Source organism: Coturnix japonica, unplaced genomic scaffold (assembly GCF_054131305.1).
Source record: "Coturnix japonica strain WE unplaced genomic scaffold, WE-NBRP24 Scf048, whole genome shotgun sequence".
In the NCBI taxonomy this organism is placed as follows: domain Eukaryota; kingdom Metazoa; phylum Chordata; class Aves; order Galliformes; family Phasianidae; genus Coturnix; species Coturnix japonica.
In genome coordinates, this window is record NW_028188951.1 from 1,613,912 (window position 1) to 1,635,853 (window position 21,942).

The following is a 21,942-nucleotide window of genomic DNA, read 5'->3' on the forward strand; positions in this document are numbered from 1 at the left end:
ATCTCCTAGGGTTGGAATGGGCAGCTTACAGTATTCCCCATCACTGCAGGCTTAAATAACAGAGGGCTGCGTTACCCCAGGGAAGCGAGAAGACGAGATGGGAGGCTGGGGAAGGGGAATAAGAGGGTGATTGTTTTTCACACATCTGAATTATGCAGATAGCTCCTGCACAGCAGATGGGATTTCAATTTGAGCTTTTATTGGAAGAAAAAGTGCATATCTCAGCCAAAGTGACCAAACCCAGCTGGGGTTTTGTGGTTTTTTTTTATGCTGCACTTGATACTCTTTTTCTTTGGTAATCATGGGTTTCACTACAGGTAATATCCACTCAGTGAATAAATACAGAGCCCCAAAAGGGGTGAGGTGCTGCTGCCATTGTGATGTGGCCAATGGTGCCCTTGGGATGTAATGCTGCTGCTGGTTAAGGTAGGTGTGGGAGCACTTTAATCCTTAAATACATTTCCAGGACACCTTGAGCCTTCTGAGCTGTGTTGGATATCAAGCCCTGCAGGGCCTGGGGCTGCCCTACATCCCTGCCCCCATGGAGGGGAGCACTGGAGCCAGCCCAGCCGTGGATGGCAAAGCCCAGCCTGCAAAGAGCCCCTCAGAGCTTGAGGGGAGGGCGATATCGTTGGAGATGCAAAATAAATGACGTTTGGATTAATCTGCTTTCTGCTGCTATGGCTGGTGGTTGCTCAGCTCTCTCTCTGCTCACCTGTTTGCCAGACCCAAAATATTACAGACACAGAGGGCAAGAAAAAAGCACCTCGCTACTAGGCACCTCCCTCCTCACCAACCAGCTACACAGGAACAATAGAAATCTCCCAAGGATTACCAATGTTTCTTGTTATTTGTATTTTTTGATTTTATTTTTGATTTTTTTTATTACAAAAGAAGAGAAAAAAAACAACCCGACAACCATTATTACAAAGGCACCATTTAATGGAAGGCTTCTGCCAGGGAGAACTCTCAATTCAATACTTTTTGTGACCAAAAATTAAAATCCAGAGGCATAAACAAAACCCAATTAAAAATAAAAGAGAGATCTGTCCAATCCCATAGCTTATAATTATGCAGTTTCTTCAAAGTCAATAGAAGCTTCTGTTAGAAGCCATCGAATGAGAATCATATGGTTGACTTTTAAAGTGAAGGAGAAGGAAACCAATATTTGTTCAAAAAAACCCAACAAACTCACCAAAAACAAAACAATAAAATAATAATTAAAAAAATATAGATATTGTTTGGGTACCGGTTATTGAATTCAACAAATTAACCTTCTCCGAATCAGTCACCATTGGTGGCACAGTTGACAAATCTGATGCCATTTGCTCAGAAAGCTGGACATCCACAGACCATTCCAGCCAACATTTCCCACTTCTGGCCTTGGATCGGATGGGGGTATTGGTGAGCTCATGGCCAGTTTCCCACTTTGGGAGCCTGGTTTTTGCAGAGCCCACAGCTGAGAGCTTGGAGCAGGGGGCTTAATTCAACCCCAAGCGAGGCAGCCCCAGGGCAAGCTTTAAGCATCTCTCTGTGCTGCTGAATCAGGCCTGAATTAGGCACCTGTCCCTGTCCATCATAGGGAGCGAGCCCAAAACCGGGTATATCAAAAAACCCCAACCCAACTATCATCAAGGTGGAAACTTTGTGGTCAAGAACAAATAAAAATGGTCTTAAAAATATATACATATAGATATGGCTTTTCATTTTTTCCAATGCATTCCATTGGAAACAAAAATAAACTTAAGGGCGATATTTGGTTTTCACCGATTCTGTCCTTCCCCCGTGGCGTGGGCAGGGAGGGGGGATGGAGGCACAGGGCATGGTTAGAATCCACCCGAGTTCTCCTTCATCTTCGCCAGTAGCCGGGAGTAGACGGGTGCTGCAAAGGGGAAGAGAGAACAGGGTGGGACAAATGCACGGACACGCTCCCTTCCTGGGTATGCTGCATCTTACTTGCAGCAAGAGCACAGAATAAACTGTTTTTAAGGGATGGGATATATGATGGAGTGGAGAAGTGGAGAAGTTGCCTTACCTAGCCGAGGATTCCTTTGAGAAACCTGCGTGGGGAGAAAACATCGTGTTTTAATAACTACAACAAATCCCTGACATGGCTTTGCATGCCAATACATTCACCCTTAGTCTCCAAAAGGATGCCCAAAGTTACATGCCACATATAGAATATTTCTATTTCTGATGTTTAGCTACTTGCCAGTTCTCCTCACACTGCCAAAAGTGCTGAAGAAGAGGCAGATAAATGACTCTTTGGTGCCATTTGCACTATTGGAGGTTGACACACATAGCAACGTGTCAAGGTGTACAAGGTATGCTATCAATGGTAGCCTTTGTGTTGAAAAAGTATCACTTCTTAGACAATTAAATAATGAAGAGATGATGGATCAAACCAGAAAACATACACATTCACTCTCTTTGGAAGCCAAAATATCTGTATGATCCAAAAAAAATGGATTTTTTGCTGTTTTTAACTTTTACCTTAGATAAAGCAGATGCCTGTTTGAAGATCTCTAATGCAGGGTCTGCAGGCTCATCGCCTCTTTCTTGTGGCCTTGAAGCTAAAAGTGGGACAGAGACAGCATTGAAATACTAGACACATAAATATATATTCACACATACAGATGGCATTCAAAGCACTCAGGCTGCTTCCTTACAGTATCTCAAAGCATGTGTTGAAAATCCCATAACATCTACAATAAAGTGAAGTAATTGCCCCCTCTTAAAGCAGAGAACAGAGTTCCAAAAAGGCATGGCAGCAGAGCACCCTCTCCAGCGAGAGCAGGCTGTGCTGTACACCCATCATGCATGCCCTTCTCCATGTTGTGATGTTGCTCACTTTACACACGAGGTGGTTTCGGTGGCAGCTCTGCTGTGATGGTGTGGCTCTAAGCATTTCCAAGCACCAACCTACCCTGAGGCTGCAGGACGGAGCTCACAGCATGGATCACACCATTCGTGGCCATGATGTCGCTTTCAGCAACAGGCTCCTTGTTGACGTGTATTACGTGGTTTTTCTGTTCAGGAGAAAATAAAGTCAAAAAGCAGAAAATGAGAAACTTTTGTCATCAGTTGCTTTCCAATTTTATAAAACCTTCATTTGAACTCATTCATTTACTAGATGGTTGTAAGCATTTTCACTTCCCTTGCCAACCGAGAAGAGCATAAAACCAAATGATAGCTTGAGCAGAGCAGCCAGCAGGTTTTGGAGCACAGGCTTTCTCTGTGGGCTGGGTGGAAACACTGCACATGCACCAGCATCCTGGCACAAGGAGGGATTACTATGGGGATTGCAACAGGAGTGAGCAGACTGTGGCTGGACATGGCAGGGGTCTGCCACATGGGTTGGCCAACTCAACACACTCTGGAACAGCAACCTTTCCATTTTTGTCCTGCATTGTCTTCCTTATGCACAGAGAGGGCTGTGAGTTACATATTTTCTGAGACATATATATATTTGTCCTCAATAGGGAATTCTACATTCTCTTAATGTAGTGCAGAATTTCTGAAATGAAATTATACATCTAAATAAATCCTGCTGTGTTAGAGGAGCCCATGCAGAGATCATTTTCATTACACTGAAAAAGACATGTTAGCTGAACAAGCTATTCATTTGATTTATTTATGTTTTTTTCCCCATGACTCAGGGTTAAATTTATAACAGCTCCTGGAAGTCATTTACAATTGGCCTTCTGGGGAGAAAGCTGAAGCAAACCACATCTCAAGGTTGCCAACTTGCTGACTTGAATACATGGCAAGTGTCCCTCCACTACAGCCCCAGAAACATGTCTTGGTGGGACTCAATGCACATTTAGGACAGGATCCCACATCACCCAACTGAGCAGACATCCTTTGTGCCCTGACATGGGGCTCTGGTCACAGACCACGTCCCGTCAGCGCTGACTCACCATGCTGACTTCCAGCTTGTCTCCCTGCATGGACTTGAGCCGTACAAGCGCACTGACTGCGCCGCTCACCAGGATCTCATCAGCCATGTGGAACTTGAGGATGCTGGCAAGCTCTTTGGCGTTACCTGGGGGAAGCAAACATTTACATTTACATCACAACTTGCTTCCTGTGTTTCATCTGCTGGAATGACCCTACATGGAAAATATCATAATTTCCTAAAAGGGAAAGGAAACAATGTAAAACTGAAAAGAACTGTCGGAAACCCCTTGGTTAGAGCTGGTTAGGGCATTGGGGCTGTTTCTGCCTGAGCAGGTCAGGATCCCTCTAAGATCTTCTTCCCTGAAAGCATCCCACCTTGACACACATCAGCCCTGCCCTACGTATGAAATCCTTTCCTCTTGGTAATGCAGTCTCCTGCTTTTCTCACTGTGCACTCTATGAACCTTTTTCTGATGCTATTTTCACTTCTCAATGAAGTTTAGAGGGGAAAAATCTTTCGTTAAATAGGGAATCACAGAGAGCACCCTGGTACTTGCAAACATTGATACTTTCATTAACACTAATGACACTCTGCAATAATCTCCATGGGTGAAACTGCAAGATTCCCATGTAGGAAAGGGAAAAGTGCAGGAGAGACAGACTGTGGGTGTCCCTGATCACTGCAAGGGAGTCAGACTAGGTGAGTTTTAAGGGTACCTTCCAACTCAAACCACCCCATGATTCTATCTCACTGATGGTACACAGACTGAGAGCCTGATCGTCTCACCAGTGGGGTCTCTCTCTATTCTTCTAGTTGTCCTCTGAAACAAATCTTAGGAAGACAAGAGGTTTTCCCACCACCACCTATTTTCCAAGAGGCAGCCATGTGCACAGCATGGGCCAGTAGCCCTCCTCCACATTCTTCTTTCCAGGCTGCAGCTAAAACCCAGAGCAAAACCCAGAGAAAGACAATGGAGAAGAGCCAGTGCAAAAAATGGCCTTCACATAGGAAACCACAGAAGCTCCTCCAGCAATGCGGACTTCCTGTTTTGCTGCCTATATCTGATACACACTCTGAGCTTCTTTTCCATTAAGAGTTTTTCTAGGGTGGTCACCACTCACACTGCACAACCTCACCAGCATGATTCACTTCTTTGTCAGAAGCATAAGCTAAATATTTGCATGAAAAAACAAGAACATCTGAAGTGCCCACATCTGGGATACTTCATTCCTGCAGCCGTTTATAATAGCTGCAGAACAGTTCTGAAATATTTATACATTAAGCCCTGCACTGGATGTGGAGTCTGATATCACCAGTTCCTCATCCATGCTCTTAAAAGGATAACCAGCCACCACGGGCAGATGCTTCCTGAATTATGACATCAGTGTTTGGTTGGGCTTTAATGACGAGAAGATGTTACATTGAAATACCTGGCATTGTTTCCAACCACAGCCATTTTCCAGCATGAAGAAAATAAGAGATCCTGCTGCTTATTCAGAAGAAGGTTATTAAACACTCCCACGCTATTCTTTACCACCAGTCTGCATGCCTGTGCTTTTCAGGATATTGGTCTCCATCTATGCTAGACCAGAGTACCAGCTGTGCTAGATCAGACTTCCAGCTTTACCCATGTATGCATAAATGGAACAACAGCTCCATTCTTTTAATAATTACATTTCATAGAGAGCAACTTGAGGCTGACCATGGATGATGTTTGCTTTCTTTAGACAACCCAAGCCTGTGCTATTAAAAGCTATGTTCTCACTGCTATCATCCCTGATATGCAAGGCAGAGACCTCCTCAGTTTCTCTAGAAACACCTTAAAGGTGTCTTACTCACAGCAGCCCAGCCAAACTGAAGTCATAGGAAGTTTGTACAAACACATCTTCCCAGCAGAAGTATAAGCCCATGGCCATGCTTTGTGCAAGGGCTCAATTCCACTCCTTTCTGGGCACTTTCAGCTTTCTGCTGCACTGGGCTTTTCCAAATCAGTCGTGTAGGAGCTCTGTGCTCCCAGCAGACAGGGTCAAAGAATGAGATATGGCAGAGGACCCGAGCTGTTCCTTCATACCACACCAACAACACATGGCAGCTGAATGCTCTAGGAACGCTCACCCATCAGTTTGTTGAGTTCCCCCTGTGGCATGGCTTGGAAAGCTTCATTGGTTGGAGCAAACACAGTGAAGGTACCCGGCCTGTTCAAGTTCTCCATGAGACCTGCAGATTGGATTGCAGCCACCAACGTACTGCAAGACATATAAAACATCGATGACTTCACCACAAACTACATTTGTTGGTCTTTGAGATGTAAAGTTACAATTGCAAAATCCTGCTGGGGTCCAGAAAGTCAATTAATCAAGAAGTTGACCAGACAGGAGATGATCCTGCAAGGCCCAGCAAGAACATCCAAGAAATTACAATGGACTGTTGGGGACAAAGTGGCCTGTGAGGAGACATGAAGGCTTGGCCACAGCAGTTCTGATAGGCTGAGGTGGCTACAGAGCTTCTTACTTTAATATTGTGCTCACAAGGGGGACCACACACTCTTGGCTCACAATTCAAGGAAGCGTTATTTGAAGTCTCGCTCCCTATAATTTCAGAATGAGACTGTGGTTTTGGGTGCTCTTCCCATGTTAAAAATGTTGTATATAGTCAAGACTATGATCTGTAGTAAATAGAATAGCAAATAGAAGCAGCTCTTCGCTTCTAACCGGCACCTAGGAAGAGTAGAAAGGTCACCTGAAGCGATGGTCTGCCTTGAGAACATCCATCACTGTGCCAGTTGGTGGGGTCAACATCTTGTCCACGCTAAACAGTGTCCCAAACCTTCCTCTCTTGTCATGGGCGGCAATGCAGGCATTTTCAATGCACAGGTTCTGCAAATGCAATTCCAGAAAAACAACTTTATCAGTCAATGCTGGGAAAGAGAGATCTGAGATAGGACAGAAGTCACCTGTGCGGAGTGACTGCCCATATTTAGCATTGCAAGCTGCACAAACTCACATTGCGGTACACAAATACTCTCAGTTCCTTGTCACCCAGCGTCTGCAGTTTCTGACCGTGGTAAAGATATTTAGAGGAGAGCTGGTCTTTAACAATGTGGTTCAGCAGCAAGTTCTTCATATTGCTGTCAACAGTGGGGCGTTTATCTGCAGCCAAGAAAATAAAGACAGAACTGGTGACTCACTCAGAGTGACCACAGTGACACTAAAAACGTCCACATGCAGATTACTACCCACACAAGAGTTTTTAATTTTGAAGCTACATGTCACCATCTACAGCTGAAGCACTTGAGAGAAGGTTTGCATGCTTGCACACTGAAACTCAGCCAAAGAGAGGCAGCTCAAAGCAGATGTATGGCTCAGACCAATAGAAGAGTGGGATTTACCCCACATCTTACCTTTGAAGACCTCATTCACTGGGGCAAGGAGGGTCACTCGCTCACTGCCAGTTAGATGTGAACTTAGCCCAGCTTGTCTGAAAAGGTTCATAGACTCAGAAACTTCAGATTCCTGGGCCAACTCAAACAGGGTCTTAGCTGAAAAGAAAAGCAATGCAAAAGCAATGTAATATCTCATTAAATATAATCCACTCACTGCTATAAAAAAAACCCTCACGTCCTCTAAATCTTCTTTGACAAAAAAAAAACAGACAGAAGAAAGGGAATAGGAAGAGAGATGCAATAGTGCCTCCCCTACCTGAGTCTGGGATCAGCAGCTCATTGACAAAGTGGACAACGCCGTTGGTAGCCAGGATGTCCTTGTTGGCAATGATGGGCTTCCCATTGAGCGTCAGCTCTTCCCCACTGCAGCCCACATCCAGGGTGGTTCCTTCCAGCGTCTCCATGGTCAGCCCAGCGATGATGGCCTCAGCACACATGGCTGACTTCAGGATGTGATGGTTCAGCAGGTCTGTGAGAGAAGCGAACGTTTTAGTGAGCTGGAAATATCAACCCTGCAATTACAGCAGGTTTTTGGGATAACATTCTAAAGGTGAGGGCCTCGAAAGTACAGAGGGAGCACAGGGCTCCATGACACAAGACGTGCAGCTATTTCAGACTGTGCTGGTTTTAATTCAGCAGTCTGTGAAATGAAGTGTTCAAAATGGATGGTTTTTTATGTGCTTTTGTTAACTTCAGAAAGGTCTTGCGTGATTACTCAATTCATTTGCAAAAGGAAGTTACACTGATTAGATGCTAGTGCTCTTCTTGCTATAGACTGATAGAAATCATTACCACAAAGAGGAGTGCTAAGAAAAGATTTGGAATGTTGCTTCATTCTTTCCCCTATATCTGTTAACACCCTCTCTGCCACATCTACATCCAAAGAAGCCTGGACTGTCCAAGCTTAAAAAATGGAGGATGTCAAATGTGTTGACTGCAACTATGGTTAGACTGTACCAAGGAGTTGCTCAGATCTATTTGAAAAGGTATTCCAAAGAACTGCAGAATAAACTTTGGTCTCTCAGTGGGCTCGATAAGCAAAGCACTTACCCCTCAGGGCTTCTGGGTCCCCCAGGATCCTGTTCAGCATCTCCCGTGGGATCTTCTCAAAGGCTTCATTGGTTGGAGCCAGAAGAGTGTACTGGCCTTCACTCTCCAGCAAGCTGTTGAGGTCAGAAGCAGCCACAGCAGCCTTCAGAGAAATGAGAATAGAGGGTAAAATGCATCCAGCCAGAATGCAGAGGTCAGCAGCTTTGTCCAGGCAGCCACTGAGAGCCAGATTTATTACAGCCTTTAGAATTTCAGTGCACGTACAAAAGTCCTGAATAGTTTCTTTCAGCACTTTGGTCCCTCTATAAATTTGGCCAGGCTTCTTGGTTCTCTTGTGCTCCAGAAATTTGAGTACAAGAGCCTTTTTGGGCCAGTCTTAGAACTGGTTCGAATACCCCAATGTGCCTGGAAAGGGTCACTGCAGTTCCAGTAAATAATTCAGACCAGACTTTACAGCTGGCGAACTGCAGAACTCCTCTGCTTTCCTCTTTATTCCTTAACTTGGCAGATAGCAAAGCAAATATGTTGGTACACATCAAATCTGAAGAGTTAACAGCTCCAGAGGCTGGTTTTGTGATACAAGAGAGAGGGGCCGGACTCAGTCTGTGTCTTCCTCCTGACAGCAGTAGCAGGTTGAGTTATTCTCATAAAAATCAACTGATACTGAGCACTCTTCCTACAGCAAAACAAACTCTATTGGCACAAGGATGTTATCAGTAGCTGTAGAGTTACAGCATTCACACACTGGAGAACTTCACCAGGAGTGGGATGAGTGATTATCTATAGGGGGCCCGTCAGCACACATGGGTCAGACTCACCCGAAGGGTCTCCAGGCTTTCCTCAGTCTCAATGATGTGCTGAATGCTGTTCGTGGTAGTGGAGATGACTTTGTCAATGACATGAACCACCCCGTTGGTGGCGTGGTGGTCAGCTTTCAGCAGCCTGGCACAGTTCACAGTCACAATCTGCAGAGGGAAAGATGCACAGGACGTTATGGGCACTAAAACAAGAAGGTGAAGCAGCCGCCGCTGTTATTCTATTTCAAACACAGTGAGCACTCAAATATTGAACCAGCAGGAGCAGAAATGTGGTTTCCTAAAAAAAAAAAAGACCACAAAGAATGAAAGTGCTCTTTCAAAAACTGTTTGAATGGTGTTGTGTTTAAAGAGCTTTGAAAACAATCAGTGGTTTTGTCTACCCTAAGAAAATATGCAACGTCAAATCCTTACACAAGCATCACATTATACAGCAACACGGGCAACTTCCCTGCAGCAGCATCTACAGAACCAACCACTTATAAATATTCTTTTTAGTTCCTTCTAGACATCTATCCTGAGTCAATAGTCTTCAGCCTAAACATTACATAGGTCTGGAGAACAAAGAGCTGCACAGGAGCTGCAAGACAACACAACAGCAAGCCTGCTGTGGGCAGGTTGAATGCCAGCATCTTACCCCATTGGGATAGTGGTGGATCTGGATGGGCAGGTTCTGGTACATGGAGTTGAGTGTTGTCCCATGTTTCAGGTCATCCGTAAGGACCCGTTTGTTCACCATGTGGTAGCGGAGGGCGTTGAGCAGCTCAATGTTGACATTGCTGACCAAGGAATCCAGTGTTTCCTGAAAATCAGCAACATTCATTTTTCAGCACTTGCTCATTTTTTCAGCTTGTTCTTGTGTAGAGTCAGGAGGTTTGGCTGTACCAAAGGGCCACATGTGTGTGTGTATGAGGTGACGTGTTCAACCTTATGCCACCTGTGCAGGCTCAGAGCTCTAAATTCCATCAAAGCTCATCTTTTGCCTTAAAGCAGCAGCAAGCACCTCTGGCAGCCCTGTTCTTGGCAGACAGATGGCAGCAAGCTCCAGAGTGGGGTCATGGCGTGGACATAAGCAATAAGGTGACCAAAGGCACTGACAAAGAAAGGTGATCTTCCACGCCAGCCTTGCTGCTGCTGCTTGGGGGTAGAGGCTTCTAAATGATCAAGAATAAACAAAGCAGTACAGAAAGATTGAAAGAGATGGAAAGTTCCTTGTTGTCCTGCTTCAATGTCTAACACTAAGAAGCAGGGAAAGCTGAATGAGGTGACTGCTATATCCACCCCCTGCTGAGCACCCACATCACTGGGCAGTGCTGGGCTCTGTCAGAAGCAAAGCTCTGGAGCTGACAGCAGTTCCCCTCTTGGAAATTCCCAGCCCTTCCTACACTAGGATGTGCCTGTTCTGTAGATAGGGCTGAATCTCCATTACAGAAAGCCAGGGGAAGAAGAGGAAGAAGGAGAACAAACTCTTACAGCAGATAAGGAAGCCCAGGCCTCATTACTTGGGGCGAAAATAGTAAAAGTCCCAGGTCCTTCGATCTCTGGCCTCAGGTTGGAGCGGTCGGAGTAGAGTTGCGTGGTGGCAGAGCCCACCACTCCCAGGGTCTCGTAGATGTTTGAGAGCGGCAGTGCTGAAAGAAGATAGGTTATGTTCCCATAAGACACACTGTGTTCCCCATTAGTCCTCTCTCAGTCCCCACCAGCGAATGAGCTTTATTTCCTATTAAAGGGAATTCTGCCAAGCTCACACTGGCCAAAACAGAACTGAGCAGAGACTGGCAGAACTGTCTGTTACTCTATCGTTACCTTGTATTGCATTTCCAATCGAGCTGTGTTACTTGTTGGAAAGAGTAATTCCCTATGGCCCTCCCATGCTTGATTGAGTTTAATTATATCCAAGGTTTAAAGTTGTCTGGAATACTTCGCACGCTTTGGAGCTAATCTGGCACTCAGCTGGTGCTCTGCTGAGTCCATTTTTGACTCATTCAAGGCAATCTTGTGCACAAATTGCAAAGCTCAAATCCACTCCGAGTAATTTTCTAGCATTCTCCTTAACTGGGCTGACGTAAGACTTTAAAAAGTCTAAAAAATGTCAAACATGTTTTTACCAGCTGGGCAGCCTTTTTCTCCAGGAACTTTTTCATATCCAGGACAGCACTCGTAGCTGATTACTCTGGAATAAGAGATGGATACAAGAGATTAACCAAAGAGTGTTCCACTGCTTTTCCTATATTAGCTATAGCCCTGCCTGCACTCATCCCCACTTGGTGATGTTTCTAAAGCAGATGCTTCCTCAAAAACATATACTTGAGCAAAAGACAAACCGTACCCATCATCTCCTCCAGAGCCGCACATTGCCAGCTTCCCCACGGAACAAAAACAGAAACTATTTCTTTTCAAAACCACCCTTGCCCAGCTATTTTGTTGGTCTCTGTATAAACAGCGATGGAGACTGATAACAACGGGCCCAGCAGAAATCCTCAGTAAGGCAGTGAGCTCAACACCAGCTCAGGACCTGCACAGGACAGAGAGGTGAGGCACAGACCTATAAGTGATGGTGGACATCTATATCTCCAAGTATCTCATAGGTGAGGACCCAGAAGAGATGATGATATATCTCTGCCTATGCAACGGGAGAGGAACTAGGGTGATCTTGTTGGTCCCTTCCAACCCAAACCATTCTATGATCTCCAGGTATCTCCTAGTGGGATTTGGTTCCAGCTGCCTATTTCCCAGCTGTTTTGCTCCAGCATAAGCCAGCAGTGAATACTGAGCACCCTCTTATAGCACAGAGGGGTTCAAGCCAATAGCTGCTCACTCACTCAATGTACACAAGATTAAGGATGGAGGAAACTCAAGTAATTCTTTGATCCATGACAGAGTGAAGCAGCGCAATACAAACCAAAACACCCAGTACCTCTGATATGTATTTGTATTTCTGGCAATGGGAATTCTGTTCATTGAGTTCATCCCCTTCCTCAGAAGGATCTGGGGATCACCCAGTGTATCTGCTGGGTTTGGGCAATGCACTACAACTCCAGTATGACTGCTCTACTAAACTAGCAAAGTATTTCCCCAGTGTTTCATCCCATTCTTGTCCACACCAGAAACCATTTGCTTGTTTATAGCAACACTGGCATGACAGATCCAGAGGGGAAAGAGCATCTCTGATCTTGATTGCTTGGAACCAGTGATGGATGTGCATCCACGGCCTGAACGCTGCACCCATTGTCTGCAGCTCAACTGGAAATAAAAGAATTCATCCAATTCTGGCCATTAAAGGGAACGTCACCATATAAACAGGAAAAAAATATATTAATAAAAGTCAGTCTGGGAGTGGCCTGTTTATTTTTCACAGGGTTTTTTTTTCACTTGTTGCTCTTAGGGTTGGTGTGAAAGGAGCAAGGCCATCTGATGGATGGGCTGGGGCAGTGACGGATCAATATTCCTCCTAAAGAGATGTGCTTCCTCTGCGCTCCCAGCTGGATTCGAGGCAAGTCCGGTGCACACCCACTCAGAGAAAGCAAAATGCTCAAGCTTCAGATATTTGTCATCATTTTAACAGTGTTAACAAACAGTGGAAATGCCTGGGGTTTAAGAGGGAATTCTTTGGGGTAATTAAGAGCCAGCAAGTGAAACAAATACCTGCTTTTCTGTGACAGAAGCAAATAAATTCTGTCTCACGGTTTCCTAAGAGAATTACAAAGCAAACCCAGACTGATTGTCTAGACATTATATATTCCATGTGGGAAAGAGTTTGCCTAAAGCAATCCCTTCCTTTGACTACTGGAGATCTTAACACCCTGCTGCTCTGCTCTCCGCAGCCCCCGTCTCACGTTCATTACAAACACACACTTTCTCCCTCTGCCACCTCCCTCCCCCTACCTCTGATTTTTCATTTTTTTCCATCCTAGAAACTAAATCCAGTCTAGACAGTTCTCCTGGTTCAGAGCTGTAATCAAAGACGAAGAGCTGATTAAAAAGAAATCATTGCAAAGTTCAGCATAAATAATTCCTGAGTGCTGACATAGGCTTTAAAAGGCTTATTTATGGATCGATGGGAGCTGAATGAGCTGTGAGGAGTGGGAGGGATGTGGTGCACACAGGGCTCAGTGCTGGGGGCTGGAACAGGAGCTGAGGGCAGTGGGATGGGACAGGACCACACCGCCTGCTTTTTGGGGTGGGGGTCACTTCCTGCATCACCACACGGGGGCAGCTCATGGCAAGAAGCACCAAGGCCAGAAGTGGGGTCAGCTCCACTTGTGGGCAGGCTCCTTTGAGCCTCCAGTCTCACTCACTCACCAAAGGGAACCACCAGCATCACCTGGCCCTGTGTGCCAAGTTCACCATTCACAACCTCCCCTCCCATCTTGTCCTGTATGATCTCAACAGGGATTTTTTTTAAAGCTTTCTGAATACCAGGAAAGGCTGGGTGGACACAGAGGTGCTCAGCCAAGCACTGGCCCCTACAAGGAACCAGTGCCAGGGCTCATGCAACAACCCCTTTGGGTCCCTCTGGTGACCCTGCCCATGGCAGGGGGGTTGGATCTGGATGATTTTTGAGGTCCTTTTCAACCCAGACCATTCTATGGTTCTATGATCCCCAGCTTCAGCCACGCACCTTGCTGTGCCTGATGGGTGAATCCACCCAATGTGACCACCCAATGAGCCCAATGAAACATGGATACAGCTCGAGGGGCTGCTCAGTGCTGGGGTTCAACTGGTCCTGCAGCCACATCCAACCCCACGGGGCCACATGACTGTGGCTGCTCTGCCCCATTTTCAGGATACGGTACCTTACACACCTATACGGGAACAAGGATGTTTCTTTGATATGTTCTTCTCCACAAGCCCCAGCTTTCACAAGATGAACAATCTGACCCTGCTGTCCAAATGCTTTGGCTGTACCAAATCTTTAAAATCCAGAGGATGTGGCACAAGAACCCAATCCAGGTGCTGGTGTCACCCCAGCTGGCTCCACACAGCAGCACAGGTTCAATAAGCAATGCTGTCCTACAAACAGCACTTGTCACCCACTCTATGACACCTCCAGCCACAATTTCCTGAACCCCTCAATGAGAACTTCAGACTTGAGCCTTTATAGTTCTTCAGCCTTCGGTTTGGAAATGCTGCACTCCTAAATGGCAAAGTGTCTGAGTGCAGAAGCAAACCCCTCGCTTTTTATTAGTTATTGTTTCATTGCTGGGGCATTCTTGGGATCTGAAATTAAATTTTAAGTGCATTTTTCAAGGTAATAAAAGTAAGCTTAGGCACATATTAGTGAATAAAGATCCATTTGTAATAATTTCCTGTAATAAAACCCATATGTTTTGGTTTTGTAAAACGTGTGCCAGAGATTCATTGCTTTTCCTGAGCCGAGGAAAGCACAAAAATAAAATAAAAGTTAATTCAAAAATAAGAAAGAAAGAAAAAAGGTAAAGTACTGAGGGGCAGCTCACTGCTACCAGTTATTCCTATAATAATAATAATAATAAGTGCATAAGTCATCCCATTCTCAAGGCAAAAAGTGTGTGTGGGAGGCATTCATTGCAACCCCCACTTCCAAAAGAATGAGCCCAGTGCTTAAGGGAGGTAGGAACATATAAAAAGCCCAGTCACAACGATGAGAATATACTCTAAATAAACTATTTCCTTGGCCTTGGAATAACCAACAGTGGAAAATTACCTAATTACCAAAACAATCTTGTTTCAGTGCTCATTAAAATCAAAGCAGTGTCAGACTTCTTGCCAACTGCCTTATCTCACTTCATCAGCAAGCAATGCAATGATAAAATGTACATAAATCCTTTATCTAATTTTTCCCCCTCACCGCGTGAGCCAGCACTTTAACAAAGAGCAGAAAAGCAGAAAAAAGAAGTGTAGATAAAGAGGTGAGAGTCCCATTCTGATGCATGAGCTGGATTTTCCATCATACACATCCAGCTCTGGCGCAATGCTCCACCCCAGTCCACTGGAAGATGCTGTTCAAGAAGCAAACCTGCAAGGACACACCACCATGACTGGTGCTCACAGCCAGAACTTAGTTCTGTCAGGTGAGAGCTACAGAGCAATGGCACACAGCACCCTCTGCACCTCTGGGAGTGGTACTGGAGCAGCCATGTGCCTGAAGGCAAGATTGAAGACCAAGTATATCCTAAGTGTTGGGTTAGATGATCTTCTTCCAACCTTATTGATTCCATCATTCTAATCTCTCCAGTTTCTCAGCATCTCTGGACATGGTAGGATGATGGAAAATAAAAGAAACCAAAAATCAAAGCAGTCAAATCTACCTTCCTGGATCCAGGTATCTGCACCTGCAACACACTTCCAATTTGTCATACCACCAACCCTTCAAGCAAGTAAAGATAATAGGTCAAAAGCGAAGTAGATGCACTGCTTCATATTCCACTTCACAGACATGCAAAAAAGCCTTTTAGGAAGAAGAAAGAAGTGATGATGCTTATCCAGAGAAGCTGGTGAGTTCCCCCCATGGTGGGGAACACCCAAGCGAAGGCTGCAGCCTCCAGTTCTGCTGACACGTGCCAAATCCTGAGTATTTCTGGGACTTGAGGTTATTCTCAGAGCTCTGCCCCAGCTCAGCCCCACACACGGGGCTGGTTTTGGGGCTCATGCTGGGCACCATCACCTGTGCCCATGCATCCCCTTGGGAGGCAGAGCGCCCAGCATGGAGCACCCCAGACCCTGACACTGCAGTGAGAGTCCACTTGCTGCAGCACAGCAAATAACATCCTTCGTGAACAGCTCCTGATTGCTTCCATACGCCGGGAGCACCGCGTCCAGCGGGAGCCATCGCCGGCAAATGTCTGTAATCAGAGCTGTCCCAGGGTGCTCCAGAAAATCTGAGTGAGGCACACATCCTTTGTTCTGCATCAGCATATAAAGAGCAGAGCAAAGCCTGGGCTCGGAAAGGGCTGGGAAGGGAGAAAAGGACAGTAAAATCCATTGTTGGGGTGACGCAAAGTGAAGAACAGCGAGCAAATTCCATGTGTAATGGGAACATTATCTCATAGGTTAACACACAGGTTAATGCTGCATGTACTTTCTTTTCAGTAGTGCATCATTGGATAAGACATTTGGGTAAAAGCAGGGAAAAAAAGGCTGGAAGAGATCAGCCCATCTCCTCAAATGACATCACCAAGCACTGCCAGATGCCAGTCCCTCCAGCTCCTCCTGGAGATAAGTGGGTGAGTTGCTTACTGCAAATACACACTGGGTTACTTGAGGTTTTGTTTCTGATGTGCTTCAGAGCTGAAGCAACCCAGGGCTGGCACCTCCTTGCCCTTCAGTGATTTTAAGGGCAAAACAATCCCACACCCACGGCATTACCTTGTTTTGTTTGGCAGCTGTGCTACTCCTTTATCAGAAGAAGCGAAGATGATACCACTCTGCCATGCCAGGATCTGGTCCATTGACATCAAAAAAGCCACTGTTCAGCCAAGACCGGAGTTTGAATTCTGATCATTCCAATTAAACCTTCCTAGATTTGGTGCTTTCATAGAACTAAGGGGGTTGGTTTGCTCCGCATGAGGGGCAATTCTACCTCCCTCCTCATAACACCAACAGATCCATAAAACCAAACCCAACAGCCAGCAAAAACAGCTAAACCAACAAAGGCAACAGCAGCACAGCTCACCCCCACTACAGACCTCAATGCCCGCTGTTTATGACAGAACCAAGAGTTTATTTAATCAGCAGTAAAGAGCAGCACGTTCCTATAGATCCAATTACACATCACAGGGGGCTGCACACAGCGGATGGTTCCTGTTGTTTGCTCTAGATCAGCAACTTCTCACAGCACATGATTTCAAGCGAGGAAAAGCTGCTTGGACTTTGATTTCATCCGTCTCAAGCCCTGTTTGGACTCCAAAAGGCTTCCCTGCTCCCAGCTGCAGCCTGGCGCTGAGTCAGGCATGCACAGCCATCGTTATCTGCTGACTGCATCACTCATAGGAATGTCCCTGGGCTGCTCGTGCCCATACTATATACAACAGCTACTTGAATATTATCATTTAGACATGGAATTGGCCCGTGAGTGTAATTAACTTTCCTGGTGGAGTCATCAGAGCGCTGGCTAAAAGCAACACCTCTCTCTCTTTATTTGTTTCTACTTCCAAAGAAAACATGTGCAGATGAATTTGATGCTCTCTCCAATATCCACCAGGCTGCCTTTTCTGCCTAACCATTAGAAGACATCTGGTCCACGCTCCATTATAGCATCCACACTTACAGCACCATACAAGTACATATAGAAATACAGCTAGAATAAATCATCAGGGTCTGAATAGCACAGAATCCTAGGATGGTTTGGGTTGGAAGCGACCCCTTAAGGCCATCCAGTCCCACTCCCTGCAGTGAGCAGGGACACCTGCAGCTCCATCAGTGCTCACAGCCCCTCAGCCCAGCCTGGGCTGTCTCCAGAGATGGGGCACCCAATATATCTTCACCACCCTTCCTGGAAACAGTATTTCCTTATATCCAGTCTAAATCTCCCCTCTTTTTGTTTGAAACCACTTCCCCCTCTCTAATCACAACAGACCCTGCTAATGAGCCTACAGACCCAGCATTTTCCATTCTTAACATCTCAGTATTTCAGACTCATGTTTGTCACAGGGGAAAAACACAAGACACAAGCATATTTTCAGCAGCGAAAGGCTAAAACAACTCTTAACATCCAATGCACACACCCAACACGCACTGCACTACGTGCCTCTCCATCCCAGCACCCAGCAGAGGCCTTGGGGCAGCCCTGGAGGTTCCCAAGTACTCACGTTGCCTTCCCGCAGATCTTCCTCTGGTACCACTGCTTGCAGTTGGTGAAGTATTTCCTGTTGGTGCCAATCAGCTTCTGCACGGCACAGACGTTGGGGCTGCAGGAAGGACAAAATAGAGAGGGGTCCATCAGGGTCCCAACAGCAACCAGAGGGGTCAGTGGGGAGGGAGCACAGGGAGTGGGGTGTGTTGGGGAGGTCACAAAGCAAAGGGGGAATGGGAAGAGCTCTCTCTCCACTCTGCAATGTTGTGTTTTTCTTCCCCATGTATGAAAGCTCCACATCTCACCATCTTCTACCTCTTCCCAAATATATAGGAATAATGGTTTGGTTTAGATTTCTATGGCAAACAGTAATTTACAGTCCGGAGTCCCTACTGAAAACTAATACATTTCAGCAATAATTCAACACATTTCCCAAATGTTTATGGTTTAGGAGCTAACAGAAGACAGATATGGATCAGCAGCCAAAATGGGTCCTTCTTCTGTCTGATGGGCTCTACCTGTGCTGGAGGTGGATGCTGATGGGGAAGGGCAGCACTGCATGGGGTGGCACAGACCAGCAGTGGCTGTGAGATCCCAACCTAGCAGCTCCCAGGAGCAGCCCCCTCCACCACAGAGCAGACGTGAGGCACTGCGTGTGTGAATCATCCCAGTGAGAGCTGACAGCAGCCTTTCAGCTTTCTAAGAAGCTGAGAGCAAAGCTGTGGTCAAACAGGAGCTGACTCGTGTCTGCTTTGGCCAGCACAGTGCTCCCCTGCTCCTCCCATCGCTACCACTTTGTGCTTTGTGTGCCAACAGCTGCAACCACAGGCATGGCACCCTGCGCCCACAGCTAGTGTGAGTGGGCACACATGTCACTCCCTTGCTGTATGTGAGGGATAAGTAGAGAGCATCTATTATAAAAGAGTAGAAATCACAAATCCAAACATCCAGCTGGCACAGGCTGGCGGCAGCTCAGTGCTCTCCACACCAAATCACAGCTGAGAGACACGTCTGTGCTCTGTGACTCAGCCCACCTCAGCTCCCCTGGCCCCGCCGCACTGAAATGTGGTTCCAATTAGATTGAAATTCCAAATCTCGCCTCGATTTCAGCGTCTGGCTGACGGCGGTGGACAATCCCTCTCATATTCATCTTGACAAGCCTGGCTACTGAAGGATTTATTTGATCACTTCTCCCACGTCCCCAGGAGCAGCCTGCCAAGAAAACCCCAAACCAGTGCTACTTTTCCCCCCTCCTCCCTCACCGGGACCGAGCCCTGCAGGGGGATGACCTATTGGGAAAAGCTCTTCCCTGGTTTTCCTCCATGCAGAAAGGTCCCCTCGGGGCTGTGCTGTCAGTGAGTCCCACAGGCCGGCTGTGGTAGTGGCTCCCTGCTGTGAACATTCTGGGTCTTTGCCCAGCCTGGCTTAAAATGAATTTGTCAACACTCTCCCCTCTCCTCATTGGAGTTCATCACCTCTGCCATGGCGTTCCCAGCATGCCACACTGATCAAACCATCCATTGTTGGGCTGTGCTGGAGCCCGGAGCTCAGCAGGAAGAACTGCTGGGCTGGGGACAGCCCTGGGAAGGGGCAGAACAGAGGGGGGCCCCTGCACAGCCCCCTGGGTCCTGCAGCCAAGCAATGAATGCTCGGAGGTTTTCATCTCCAAGTGCTAATGCTCCCTCTATACTTTTCCCCTCCCAAATCTGAACTGATTCACTTAAGAGTTAATTAAGATGTCCGAGTTGTGCTGCAGAGTCCAGCACTTCCACCCGGCTCTCTCTATGAGCACTGATGGCACAGGGGATGCTCACAGCAGAGGTGCACTCCTCCTGCACATCCCTCCTGCATCCATCAGCTTTGAGGTCTGACATCACTGCATCCCTCTGACACATCAATGTTCAAAAGTCAGATTAAAACTGAGCGTGGTGTAAGTCGTGCTCCCCATAAGGGAGGGACCCACAAGCCAAGTGCTGTCATCAGCTACATGGGATTTATCTCAGCACAACCTCACCACCTCTACAGACCTTGCCATGCAGCGCAGCCACATCTGCCCGTGTGCTGCCCTCCACCCTTAGGAATAGCACCAGTGCCGGGTGAAGAACAAGGCTGTGTTTGTACATCAATCACTGCGATTCGAGATCTTACAAACAAACATCTGCTCAGAGTTCGCCTGTTAGATTCTCTATCTGGTCAGATACTCAAAGCATTCCCCTCCTTGTAAATACCGGGCTGGGTCCCTGCTAGGCAGCATCAAGCTGCAACATCTCAGCCCAGGTCATGAATGTTATTCATTTCTAATGTTATGCATTTCTAAGGAGGCTACAGCTCAATCCACACCACCACAATGAGCAATAAAGCCACCTAAAGCTGCTCTCATCGTTTCACTCCAACTCCTTCCCAACACTACAAAAACAGTGGGAGCAACCATGAAGACCTGACCTGTTTTCTACCTGTGATGAGCTTGTTGCTCATCCAACAAGAGATCTACCTGCACTGCTGGGATACCCCGTATCTCAGAAGGTCTATGATTAAAGAAGTGATGACTTCAGTCAGGATGTACAGATTAAACTGGTGCTCACCCACAGAGATATCTTTCTGCCATTGAAACCATTCTCTTTTTCTATACATCCACGAAAACAATAATTCCTTCCATGGGATGCTTAGCAATTCCAAATCTGGGCTATTTCCTTTTTCATCCCTTTGCCCTAATGAGACTGACAGCACCGCTGAGCGATCCAACAGGACATCGGGACTAGGAAGCATCCTTAGAGAAAGGGGGAAAGCTGTCAGAGGAAGGAAGAGAAACCACGGGGGAAGGAAAGAAAAGTCCTGAGGGAAGGGAAGAAAAGTCGCAGAGGAAGCAAGGCAAAGTGGCAGGGGAGGAAGCAGGGCACTGATCGCAGCCCGGCAGCTGCACCAGTAGAGGGGAATAAAAAGTTCTGTGGGTATTTCTTTCGCTTTATCTCCCCCCTCTCCCCGCCGGCAGAGCGGAGCCGCCGCTTACCCGTGCTGCCGGCCGCGGAGGCGGCTGTGCTGCAGGACCTGCTGGTACGGGGACTTGGCGGCGGCGGCGAGTCCCAGCGCCAGCAGCAGCAGCGGCAGCGACGGGCGCCTCATGGCCGGGGCCGCTTCGGGACGGGCCGGACGGGCCGGAGCAGCAGCGCGTCCCCGTTAAATGCGGCGGCAGAGCGGGGGCGGGGAGCTGCGGTGCGGCCCCGCGGGGGGAGCGGAGCCACCGCCCGGCCCAGCCCGGCCTTGCGGGAGGGAAAGGGGGGTCGGGGGGGAGGAGGGAGGGGAGTGGGGGCCGCCCCGGGGACGGCATCCAACCCTCGGGCCGCCTGCCCAGCCCTCCGCCGGTCCCCGAGCGCAGCGCTCCTCCAGCCTCCCCGCCGGCGCCTCGCTTCGTCTGCAGTGTTTTTTCTTTTCCTCCCGAGCCCTTTATTCCACTCCCCTTCACCGCTTCCCCTAAGTCCGGTCCTTGTTGTGCTCCGGGGGTCCCGTCTGATCCCACCCCCGTGGGAGCTGCCGGGCCTGCCCCCAAGGCGCTCCTAGAAGCACCTTTGTCCACCTGTGCTGCACCTTCTTACGTGGCTGCTGCACGCCTCCAGCTCTCAAGGCCATGCTTGGTGAGAGGCTTCTTTTATAGCCCAGTAGGAGCAGTGAGGCTGCCGTCGGAATGCTCTGCTAGACCAGGTTGGTAGTTTCCCCTGGGTTAATTCAGCAGTGAGCCACAAGCTGACCCCTTACACCAAAAGGCTTCAGGCACTGAAAGGTGCCAGCCTGTCGCGGCTGACATGATGGTGCTCTAGGAGCCAGCACAGCCCTGAACACATCCCTGGCATTCCGGGCAGCACAGCAGCTTGCATGGGAAATTTCCACCCGAGCTAACAGCGTTCAGTGCATGTAACAGCGACTACAGCAGATAAGTCAGACCTGCACCGAAGCCATCACTGCACTT

The 21,942-nt window shown here is 47.4% G+C and overlaps 1 protein-coding gene across 1 annotated transcript; it reads right to left on the bottom strand.

Annotated features, from left to right (window-relative positions):
* Positions 1-840: 840 nt before the first annotated feature.
* TGFBI (transforming growth factor beta induced) lies at positions 841-21,134 on the bottom strand. The gene is made up of 17 exons (XM_015875900.2): positions 20,989-21,134; positions 17,998-18,096; positions 11,317-11,381; positions 10,682-10,839; positions 9,846-10,010; positions 9,212-9,358; positions 8,394-8,535; positions 7,600-7,812; positions 7,302-7,439; positions 6,905-7,050; positions 6,641-6,777; positions 6,017-6,147; positions 3,921-4,045; positions 2,927-3,029; positions 2,494-2,573; positions 2,036-2,060; positions 841-1,882 (listed from the first exon to the last, which is right to left on the bottom strand). Exons 1-17 carry the CDS (start codon positions 21,099-21,101, stop codon positions 1,827-1,829), a joined length of 2,043 nt encoding a protein of 680 aa, XP_015731386.2. The 5' UTR covers positions 21,102-21,134; the 3' UTR covers positions 841-1,826.
* Positions 21,135-21,942: the final 808 nt, after the last annotated feature.